General features: G+C 38.2%; 2 protein-coding genes across 2 annotated transcripts in view; one reads left to right on the forward strand and one right to left on the reverse strand.

Moving 5' to 3' along the window:
* Positions 1 to 12,500, reverse strand: part of mre11 (double strand break repair nuclease mre11) — a 432,238-nt gene that overhangs the window by 60,343 nt on the left and 359,395 nt on the right. The gene's annotated exons all lie outside the window — the stretch shown is intronic.
* On the forward strand, positions 6,441 to 9,185 carry LOC137638367 (uncharacterized). Its single transcript, XM_068370402.1, has one exon. It carries the CDS (start codon positions 6,441 to 6,443, stop codon positions 9,183 to 9,185), a length of 2,745 nt encoding a protein of 914 aa, XP_068226503.1.

Raw genomic sequence — 12,500 nt, forward strand, 5'->3', positions numbered from 1 at the left:
CATAACTAATTTCTTGAAGAACACACGAAGTTTCATATTTGGTAATGAGTTTATAGAAGTTTTCAATCAATTAAAGGTCACAATGTTCCACGAGCCATTACGATTGTTATCTGATTTTAGCCATGGTATTGGCAAAGTAGCAAACGGGACGAAGCCTCCAGGGGCATCTTATTCAAAGAAATTGAATAAAGCTCAGCAAAATTATTCAACTATTGAGAAGGGGTTTAGTTTAATTTAGGCCTTGCAATACTTCGAGATTTGTGTACGTAGTATTCGATTTAACCATGTACAATAATCATAATTCGCTAGTTCATTTAGAAAAAAAAAAAAGAATAAACGTTTCATGCGTTCGAGTTTTTGGAGTTAAAAATTGCAAGATCATAATCTGAAGATAATTCATATATGGCGAAAGATTAATGTAACAACTGATAGATTTTCAAACGATTTTCCAGAATAAGAAAAACGTTTGTTTTGTCTTTCCTCTCATCGTTAAAAACGGGTTGGGTAAGAGCCGGTGTCTTTATAGCACTAATGTGATGTGTGTGAATGGAGTGGGATGTGAGCATGTTTTGCTGATGCCGAGTTGTACCTCAGTTCAGAGACAATTTTTATTTAACCTTAATTTTTTTCCTTTTTTGGGAACGTGTCATGAGTAGTTGCATTATGTTAAAAGAATATATATGAATATATATACAGTCATTTTGATCATAGATTGTATCACATTTATTACTTTCGGCAGCATTTCGGGAACAAAACGACCCTTGGTGAAAATCCTATTCTTTCTGGAAGCGTCACCGCTTGGCTTCCCCCATGAAATGCATTTGTTATACGGCACCACATCAGTTCCAGATTGTACCAGAAAACTTGTTCAAGAATGTTCTATGCCGTGATTGAAGTGGACGCTTTAAAGGAAACCAATTAGGATGCACGATATAGAAATACTTCTATATGCCACAGGCTTGAAAATTTTATGATTTTTTTTTCTACATAAATCGATTCATTTGATTTAAATATTTTTCTTACCTAAATAAATTTTCTTGGTTTAAATTGTTTTTCTTTTCAATAGTACCGATTTGCCCCTACTGATTATTTGTTTCAGTCTTCTGTGGGTATTTTCTGGTATTGAACTTGATCTATGATAAATGAAACAATAGTTTAATATACATTACTCAAGATGAATTTTTCTCTTAAAAACTAAAATTAAAACTAATGATTTAATCGGAGAGGTGACAAGTTACAGTAACTAGTCCATAAATACACAAAAGTAAGCGAAACTGCAACAAAACTAAAAGCATATTTAGGACTTCTCCTTGTGCGTTTTGTACTAGCAATAAAAATTTTAATTCCTATCAACGCTGTTAAAAAATCAAGACCTTTATGATTTGTATAATTGCAACAACTTCAATTCCTAAGAACACCAAGTTTACTCGAAATGCTATAGCTATTAACTAGGATTTTGTTTATTTATTGCAATACTTATAAATAGTAACTACTTTTGGAAGTTTTATTTTTTTATGGTAATTTCTGACAGTATATTTAATTTTGATTTAAATCATGATATTTTTAACTCTGATTTATATCACTTGATTTACATCAAAACAACCATGAGACCATATCTCCAGAATATTGTCATATCAGTGATGAAGAGAAGCAGCTAGCCATTCTGCAATGTTCTCAAGCCTAGTCACCGTACAACTGAAGATAACTAGCCAACTCTCCATTCCATTATTTTATTGCTCCACCTTCTTGAATTAATCTAAGCCAGTGAAAGTAACGGAACATTAACATTGTTTTCTTTGTAAATAAGTTTTTGAATAAACGTATTGAGCTTTTTTTTTTACCCATTTATATTAATTTCCCATAATCCAATTGCTGTTGTCGAATCCTTGTCATTTAAAGATTGAAAGAACCTGTAACAATTCTGGGATTGCAGCATATGAACTAAATAGATGGGCTTTATCGGTCCATCCTTCCCAGCGTTCAAATTTTACATTTTGTGACTATCATTACTGGGATATATACTGTATATACATATACAATATATATACATATATATATATATATATATATATATATATATATATATATATATATATATATATATATATGTATGTGTATATATAAATCTATATAAAAATATATATATATACACACATATATATACATTCATATATATATATATATATATATATATATATATACATACACACACACGTATATATATATATATATATATATATATGTGTGTGTGTGTGTGTGTGTGTGTATGTATATACCATCACGTGTCAGTTTTCGTGATTGCTACACATATGTATGTATACACACAGTGAGGGTTATGAAACTAAAGGGGAATTTTAGCCAATTCTTATTGTTAAATTAAAATTACGGGAAGACTAGCACATTTACAAATCGTTAAATATACATACAGTTGTGAGTAACTGCAAACAATTCGCGGAATTATAATTCTAGACAATTCCTTGATGTAAGTTTAATGTTTTCATTAATTGATGTGGAAGTTCTAACCTTGGTGAAATTAGGCTAGAGGGGAGAGATTCGTCAAGAATATGGGCTATATGGATAATATGTATTTAGAGCAGTGTTATAACTTAGTAATTTTTAATAAGAGAATTCATTTTGATCAAGCGATAACCCATCAATCAGATAGTATTCTAACATACAGGAATGTGTATGTGAATACTAGAATAGTTTGTGGGGAGGGAGGGAGATACAATTAAGTCATATATGGTTGGCTAAACCTTTCAACATATAAAACTATTTCTTCCTATTTATAGACTTTGTAAGCTCACTTTAGTGTTATCTTCTTTCACATCTATTGGCTTGATAAACCAATAGGTCAATTATGATGTAAAGGGGGATAAGAGTAGAATCCCAAGCCGGTCTTACTGAAGACCGATTATCAAAGAGAGTTTAGAGGCTAGTCTTCTTTCAGATATGTGGCCACAGTATTTTCGGGAGATAAGAAATATCAGAGACAGTTTGGGGGTCCTCTTTTAGATATGTGGCCACAGTATTTGCGGGGGAGAGGAAATATCAAAGACAGTTTTGGGGTTAGTCCTCTTTTAAATATGAGACCACAGTATTTTCGGGAGATAGGAAATGTCAAAGACAGTTTTGGGGCTAGTCCTCTTTTAGATATGTGGCCATAGTATTTTCATGGGATAAGAGATATCAAAGACAGTTTTGGGTCTAGTCCTCTTTTAAATATGTGGCCACAGTATTTTCGGGAGATAAGAAATATCAGAGACAGTTTGGGGGTCCTCTTTTAGATATGTGGCCACAGTATTTGCGGGGGAGAGGAAATATCAAAGACAGTTTTGGGGTTAGTCCTCTTTTAAATATGAGACCACAGTATTTTCGGGAGATAAGAAATATCAGAGACAGTTTGGGGGTCCTCTTTTAGATATGTGGCCACAGTATTTGCGGGGGAGAGGAAATATCAAAGACAGTTTTGGGGTTAGTCCTCTTTTAAATATGAGACCACAGTATTTTCGGGAGATAGGAAATATCAAAGACAGTTTTGGGGCTAGTCCTCTTTTAGATATGTGGCCATAGTATTTTCATGGGATAAGAGATATCAAAGACAGTTTTGGGTCTAGTCCTCTTTTAAATATGTGGCCACAGTATTTTCGGAGGATGGGAGATATCAAAGACAGTTTTGGGGCTAGTCCTCTTTTAAATATGTGGCCACAGTATTTTCGGGAGGTAAGAAATATCAGAGACAGTTTGGGGGTCCTCTTTTAGATATGTGGCCACAGTATTTGCGGGGGAGAGGAAATATCAAAGACAGTTTTGGGGTTAGTCCTCTTTTGAATATGTGACCACAGTATTTTCGGGAGATAGGAAATATCAAAGACAGTTTTGGGGCTAGTCCTCTTTTAGATATGTGGCCATAGTATTTTCATGGGATAGGAGATATCAAAGACAGTTTTGGGTCTAGTCCTCTTTTAAATATGTGGCCACAGTATTTTCGGAGGATGGGAGATATCAAAGACAGTTTTGGGGCTAGTCCTCTTTTAAAAATGTGGCCACAGTATTTTCGGGAGATAAGAAATATCAGAGACAGTTTGGGGGTCCTCTTTTAGATATGTGGCCACAGTATTTGCGGGGGAGAGGAAATATCAAAGACAATTTTGGGGTTAGTCCTCTTTTAAATATGTGACCACAGTATTTTCGGAGGATGGGAGATATCAAAGACAGTTTTGTGTCTAGTCCTCTTTTAAATAAGTGGCCACAGTATTTTCGGAGGATGGGAGATATCAAAGACAGTTTTGGGGCTAGTCCTCTTTTAAATATGTGGCCACAGTATTTTCGGAGGATAGGAGATATCAAACACAGTTTTGGGGCTAGTCCTCTTTTAAATATGTGGCCACAGTATTTTCTGGAGATAAGAAATATCAGAGAGAGTTTGGGGGTCCTCATTTAGATATGTGGCCACAGTATTTGCGGGGGAGAGGAAATATCCAAGACAGTTTTGGGGTTAGTCCTCTTTTAAATATGTGACCACAGTATTTTCGGGAGATAGGAAATATCAAAGACAGTTTTGGGGCTAGTCCTCTTTTAGATATGTGGCCATAGTATTTTCATGGGATAGGAGATATCAAAGACAGTTTTAGGTCTAGTCCTCTTTTAAATACGTGGCCACAGTATTTTCGGAGGATGGGAGATATCAAAGACAGTTTTGGGGCTAGTCCTCTTTTAAATATGTGGCCACAGTATTTTCGGAGGATAGGAGATATCAAACACAGTTTTGGGGCTAGTCCTCTTTTAAATATGTGGCCACAGTATTTTCGGAGGATAGGAGATATCAAACACAGTTTTGGGGCTAGTCCTCTTTAGATGTGTGGCCACAGTATTTTCGGGGGATAGGAAATATCAAAGACAGTTTTGGGGCTAGTTCTCTTTTAAATATGTGGCCAAAGTATTTTCGGAGGATAGGAGATATCAGACAGTTTTGGGGCCAGTCCTCATTTAGATATGTGGCCAGAGTATTTTTGGGGAGTAGGAAATATCAAAGACAGTTTTGGGAATATTCCTTTTTTTTTTTAAATATGTGGCCACAGTATTTTCGGAGGATAGGAAATATCAAAGACAGTTTTGGGTCTAGTCCTCTTTTAGATATGTGGCCACAGTATTTTCGGAAGATAGGAAATATCAAAGACAGTTTTGAGGCTAGTCCTCTTTTAAATATGTGGCCACAGTATTTTCGGAGGATAGGAAATATTAAAGACAGTTTTGGGGCTAGTCCTCTTTTAGACATGTGGCCACAGTATTTTCGGGAGATAGGAAATATCAAAGACAGTTTAGGGGCTAGTCCTCATTTATATATGTGGCCACAGTATTTTCGGGAGATAGGAAATATCAAAGACAGTTTTGGGATTATTTCTTTTTTAGATATGTGACTACAGTATTTTCAGGAGATCGGATATATCAAAGACAGTTTTGGGGCCAGTCCTCTTTTAGATATGTGGCCACAGTATTTTCGGAGGATAGGAGATATCAAACACAGTTTTGGGGCTAGTCCTCTTTAGATGTGTAGCCTCAGTATTTTCGGGGATAGGAAATATCAAAGACAGTTTTGGGGCTAGTCCTCTTTTAGATATGTGGCCACAGTATTTTTGGAGGATAGGAGATATCAAACACAGTTTTGGGGCTAGTCCTCTTTAGATGTGTACCCTCAGTATTTTCGGGGATAGGAAATATCAATGACAGTTTTGGGGCTAGTCCTCTTTTAAATATGTGGCCACAGTATTTTCGGAGGATAGGAGATATCAGACAGTTTTGGGGCTAGTCCTCTTTTAGATATGTGGCCATAGTATTTTTGGGAAGTAGGAAATATCAAAGACAGTTTAGGGACTATTCTTTTTTTAAATATGTGGCCACATTATTTTCGGAGGATAGGAGATATCAAAGACAGTTTTTGGTCTAGTCCTCTTTTAGATATGTGGCAACAGTATTTTCGGGAGATAGGAAATATCAGACAGTTTTGGGGCTAGTCCTCTTTTAAATATGTGGCCACAGTATTTTCGGAGTAGAGGAAATATTATAGACAGTTTTGGCGCTAGTCCTCTTTTAGATATATAGCCACAGTATTTTCGGAGTATATGAAATATTAAAGACAGTTTTGGGGCTAGTCCTCTTTTAAATATGTGGCCACAGTATTTTCGGAAGATAGGAGATATCACACACACTTTTGGGACTAGTCCTCATTTAGATATGTGGCCACAGTATTTTCGGGAGATACGAAATATCAAAGAGAGTTGTGAGCTAGTCCTCTTTTAAATATGTGGCCACAGTATTTTCGGAGGATAGGAGATATCAAAGACAGTTTTGGGGCTAGTCCTCTTTTAGATATGTGGCCACAGTATTTTCGGGGGATAGGAGATATCAAAGACAATTTTGGGGCTAGTCCTCATTAAGATATGTGGCCACAGTATTTTCGGGGGATAGGAGATATCAAAGACAGTTTTGGGACTAGTCCTCATTTAGATATGTGGCCACAGTATTTTCGGGGGATAGGAAATATCAAAGATAGTTTTGGGACTAGTCCTCTTTTAGATATGTGGCCACAGTATTTTCGGAGGATAGGAGATATCAAAGACAGTTTTGGGGGTAGTCCTTATTTAGATATGTGGCCACAGTATTTTCGGGGGATAGGGAATATCAAAGATAGTTTTGGGGCTAGTCCTCTTTTAGATATGTGGCCACAGTATTTTCGGAGGATAGGAGATATCAAAGATAGTTTTGGGGCTAGTCCTCATTTAGATATGTGGCCACAGTATTTTCGGGGGATAGGAAATATCAAAGATAGTTTTGGGGCTAGTCCTCTTTTAGATATGTGGCCACAGTATTTTCGGAGGATAGGAGATATCAAAGACAGTTTTGGGGCTAGTGCTCATTTAGATATGTGGCCACAGTATTTTCGGGGGATAGGGAATATCAAAGATAGTTTTGGGGCTAGTCCTCTTTTAGATATGTGGCCACAGTATTTTCGGAGGATAGGAGATATCAAAGACAGTTTTGGGGCTAGTCCTCATTTAGATATGTGGCCACAGTATTTTCGGGGGATAGGAAATATCAAAGACAATTTTGGGGCTAGTCCTCTTTTAGATATGTGGCCACAGCATTTTCGGGGGATAGGAAATATCAAAGACAGTTTTGGGGCTAGTCCTCATTTAGATATGTGGCCACAGCATTTTCGGAGGATAGGAGATATCAAAGACAGTTTTGGGGCTAGTCCTCATTTAGATATGTGGCCACAGTATTTTCGGAGGATAGGAGATATCAAAGACAGTTTTGGGGCTAGTCCTCATTTAGATATGTGGCCACAGTATTTTCGGAGGATAGGAGATATCAAAGACAGTTTTGGGGCTAGTCCTCATTTAGATATGTGGCCACAGTATTTTCGGGGGATAGGAGATATCAAAGACAATTTTGGGGCTAGTCCTCATTTAGATATGTGGCCACAGTATTTTCGGGGGATAGGAAATATCAAAGACAATTTTGGGGCTAGTCCTTATTTAGATATGTGGCCACAGTATTTTCGGGGGATAGGAAATATCAAAGACAATTTTGGGGCTAGTCCTCTTTTAGATATGTGGCCACAGTATCTTCGGGGGATAGGAAATATCAAAGACAGTTTCGGGGCTAGTTCTCTTTTAGATATGTGGCCACAGTATCTTCGGGGGATAGGAAATATCAAAGACAATTTTGAGGCTAGTCCTCTTTTAGATATGTGGCCACAGTATTTTCGGGGGATAGGAAATATCGAAGACAGTTTTGGGGCTAGTCCTCTTTTAGATATGTGGCCACAGTATCTTCGGAGGATAGGAGATATCAAAGACAGTTTTGGGGCTAGTCCTCTTTTAGATATGTGGCCACAGTATTTTCGGAGGATAGGAGATATCAAAGACAGTTTTGGGGCTAGTCCTCATTTAGATATGTGGCCACAGTATTTTCGGAGGATAGGAAATATCAAAGACAGTTTTGGGGCTAGTCCTCATTTAGATATGTGGCCACAGTATTTTCGGAGGATAGGAGATATCAAAGACAGTTTTGGGGCTAGTCCTCATTTAGATATGTGGCCACAGTATTTTCGGAGGATAGGAGATATCAAAGACAGTTTTGGGGCTAGTCCTCTTTTAGATATGTGGCCACAGTATTTTCGGGGGATAGGAGATATCAAAGACAGTTTTGGGGCTAGTCCTCTTTTAGATATGTGGCCACAGTATTTTCGGGGGATAGGAAATATCAAAGACAATTTTGGGGCTAGTCCTCATTTAGATATGTGGCCACAGTATTTTCGGGGGATAGGAAATATCAAAGACAATTTTGGGGCTAGTCCTCTTTTAGATATGTGGCCACAGTATCTTCGGAGGATAGGAGATATCAAAGACAGTTTCGGGGCTAGTTCTTATTTAGATATGTGGCCACAGTATTTTCGGGGGATAGGAAATATCAAAGACAATTTTGGGGCTAGTCCTCTTTTAGATATGTGGCCACAGTATTTTCGGGGGATAGGAAATATCAAAGACAGTTTTGGGGCTAGTCCTCTTATAGATATGTGGCCACAGTATCTTCGGAGGATAGGAGATATCAAAGACAGTTTTGGGGCTAGTCCTCTTTTAGATATGTGGCCACAGTATTTTCGGAGGATAGGAGATATCAAAGACAGTTTTGGGGCTAGTCCTCATTTAGATATGTGGCCACAGTATTTTCGAAGGATAGGAGATATCAAAGACAGTTTTGGGGCTAGTCCTCTTTTAGATATGTGGCCACAGTATTTTCGGAGGATAGGAGATATCAAAGACAGTTTTGGGGCTAGTCCTCATTTAGATATGTGGCCACAGTATTTTCGGAGGATAGGAGATATCAAAGACAGTTTTGGGGCTAGTCCTCATTTAGATATGTGGCCACAGTATTTTCGGAGGATAGGAGATATCAAAGACAGTTTTGGGGCTAGTCCTCTTTTAGATATGTGGCCACAGTATTTTCGGAGGATAGGAGATATCAAAGACAGTTTTGGGGCTAGTCCTTATTTAGATATGTGGCCACAGTATTTTCGGGGGATAGGAAATATCAAAGACAATTTTGGGGCTAGTCCTCTTTTAGATGTGGCCACAGTATCTTCGGAGGATAGGAGATATCAAAGACAGTTTCGGGGCTAGTTCTTATTTAGATATGTGGCCACAGTATTTTCGGAGGATAGGAAATATCAAAGACAATTTTGGGGCTATTCCTCTTTTAGATATGTGGCCACAGTATTTTCGGGGGATAGGAAATATCAAAGACAGTTTTGGGGCTAGTCCTCTTTTAGATATGTGGCCACAGCATTTTCGGGGGATAGGAAATATCAAAGACAGTTTTGGAGCTAGTCCTTATTTAGATATGTGGCCACAGTATTTTCGGAGGATAGGAGATATCAAAGACAGTTTTGGGGCTAGTCCTCATTTAGATATGTGGCCACAGTATTTTCGGGGGATAGGAAATATCAAAGACAGTTTTGGAGCTAGTCCTCTTTTAGATATGTGGCCACAGTATTTTCGGGGGATAGGAAATATCAAAGACAATTTTGGGGATGGTCCTCTTTTAGATATGTGGCCACAGTATTTTCGGAGGATAGGAGATATCAAAGACAGTTTTTGGGCTAGTCCTCATTTAGATATGTGGCCACAGTATTTTCGGGGGATAGGAAATATCAAAGACAATTTTGGGGCTAGTCCTCTTTTAGATATGTGGCCACAGTATTTTCGGAGGATAGGAGATATCAAAGACAGTTTTGGGGCTAGTCCTCTTTTAGATATGTGGCCACAGTATTTTCGGGGGATAGGAAATATCAAAGACAGTTTTGGAGCTAGTCCTCTTTTAGATATGTGGCCACAGTATTTTCGGGGGATAGGAAATATCAAAGACAGTTTTGGAGCTAGTCCTCTTTTAGATATGTGGCCACAGTATTTTCGGAGGATAGGAGATATCAAAGACAGTTTTGGGGCTAGTCCTCTTTTAGATATGTGGCCACAGTATTTTCGGAGGATAGGAGATATCAAAGACAGTTTTGGGGCTAGTCCTCTTTTAGATATGTGGCCACAGTATTTTCGGGAGATAGGAAATATCAAAGACAATTTTGGGGATGGTCCTCTTTTAGATATGTGGCCACAGTATTTTCGGAGGATAGGAGATATCAAAGACAGTTTTGGGGCTAGTCCTCTTTTAGATATGTGGCCACAGTATTTTCGGGGGATAGGAAATATCAAAGACAGTTTTGGAGCTAGTCCTCTTTTAGATATGTGGCCACAGTATTTTCGGGGGATAGGAAATATCAAAGACAATTTTGGGGCTAGTCCTCTTTTAGATATGTGGCCACAGTATTTTCGGAGGATAGGAGATATCAAAGACAGTTTTGGGGCTAGTCCTTTTTAGATATGTGGCCACAGTATTTTCTGGGGATAGAATATATCAAAGACAGTTTTAGGGCTAGCCCTCTTTTAGATGTGTCGCCACAGTATTTTCGGGTGGATAGGAGATTTCAAAGACAGATTTGGCGCTTTTCTATCTTATTTCTCTTCCCCTATTTTTGTTAAAGTTTTTTTTATAGTTTATATACGAAATATTTATTTTAATGTTGTTACTTATCTTAAAATATTTTATTTTTCCTTATTTCCTTTCCTCACTGGGCTATTTTCCTTGTTCGAGCACCAGGGCTTCTAGCATTCTGCTTTTCCAATTAGAGTTGTAGCTTAGCAAGTAATAATAATAATAATAATAATAATAATAATAATAATAATAATAATAATTGTCCTCTTTTATCTATGTGGCCACAGTATTTTCGGGGGATAGGAGATATACAACCCCTTTCCATAAGTTTTCTACTAAACATTTTTATTACAGATAAATTCAAACAAAGCCAAGTGTTTTTCAGATTGGATGTGATAATCTGGCTAACCTTAAGTGGGGCCATGAGTGTTGTCGCTTTCATAATGACTGTTTTGTTGATTTGGGCAGGGCTTGAGACCCTGTAAATTATTCTATTTGTTGGCAGTGTACCCATTCCACTTAGAATAATGATCCAATTGTGAAAACCTTGAGAGTTGAGCCCCTTTTTTTAATGTGGGTGTAAGCATTTTCTATGATCGCTGAGTATTTCCCCTGTAGAGATCTCATCTGCTCTGAAATACCAGATTTAACAATTAGGGGTTACGGAGATGGGATTGTGGTTGACCAGCCCCTTTCCAGGTAATAGATTTTGGATCTGAGGATGACCTAAACTCCGCAGAGGAAGACGCTTTACTGCAGAGTTCTTCAAAAGAAGCTTTCAAAGAGGTATCTCTTAAGAGACTAAATTTCTTTCAAGGTTGGATCCAATTCAGGGTTACGCTAGGCACGTCATCAGTCCACCTGGATTTGGCATGCTTATGTCTCACATGGATGTCACAATTATATCCAAGATAGTTGAGGCCTCAATCCACTCCCTCTACTGTCAGCTCACTTAAGGAGCTGCCCTCCCAGGTAGTTTTGGCCCACCATCTGCTTCATTTCCACTTCAGCCTGTGGATTCGGCTGTGTTTTGGCTGTTGTGTTACCAGCTACTTATAAAGGCTCCATTGGGGGTTCTTTCCTTCTAGTTCCTTGGAATTGACTGTGAGTGGGCCTTCAGGTAACTAGCTTCCTAGGATGGCTCCAGGGAGGAATATTCCTTCCAGTCCTGTGGATTCGATGGGGTTAGGGCTTTGGGTTACTAGCCTCCTAGAAAGGGCCCAGTTGGAGGTCTTCCTCCAATTCCTAGTACTGAAAGCTCGGGGGGGGGGGGGAGCGACTTCTTCCATGGATGTAGGGGGGAACATAGTGGGAAACCTTGGTGATCCTGTGATAGATGAGTCTTTTGCTTAGTGTTGAATAATTTTCAGCATAAGAGTACGAACTTCCCATTTGATGATATCCAATTTGAAAACCTTTCAGCATTCCCGATGGAGTTCAAGGATCTGTTTCTTAGGGCACGTCCCCAGCTAACCCTAAAAGAGGTTGTTCTGATTGCATATAAGTCTGCATTTGGATGCCTTATTAGAGGTAATTGCAGATACTGGGGACTGGGGATTTTCTATTAGACCATAGTTTGCTTGATGCTTCTATGATTGGAATGTTGGTGACAGGTTAAAAAATTTCCTTTTTGTCTAAAATGGCGAAACGCCAATCCAAGTTAATGAGGGAGGTCCTACTGAAAGGAGATTTTACTTTGCAGAAAGAATGTAGCCCCCTTTTTAGGGTATACCCCAAAAAGTTTGAGTATTCAGCAAACATTTTCCTTTAGTTCTGTATCATCGTAGTTTTAAAGAATTCAGTGGCCAGCATACTTTGTTAACCTAGTGTTTGCTATGTCTTCTTTGGAAGTGGGAGCTATAGAGATTTCTCAGATAGCTACCTCTGCAGTAATAAGGCTACTGTGCAAACCTGTCTACATGGTTTGGCAGAACTTTTATAGAGCTATG

This window comes from Palaemon carinicauda, chromosome 1, assembly GCF_036898095.1.
Source record: "Palaemon carinicauda isolate YSFRI2023 chromosome 1, ASM3689809v2, whole genome shotgun sequence".
NCBI lineage: Eukaryota > Metazoa > Arthropoda > Malacostraca > Decapoda > Palaemonidae > Palaemon > Palaemon carinicauda.

What these genes read in the sequence shown, in the direction of transcription:
- LOC137638367 (XM_068370402.1), top strand. Translation starts at nt 6,441, where the DNA reads ATGTGGCCACAGTATTTTCGGGGGATAGGAGATATCAAAGACAGTTTT.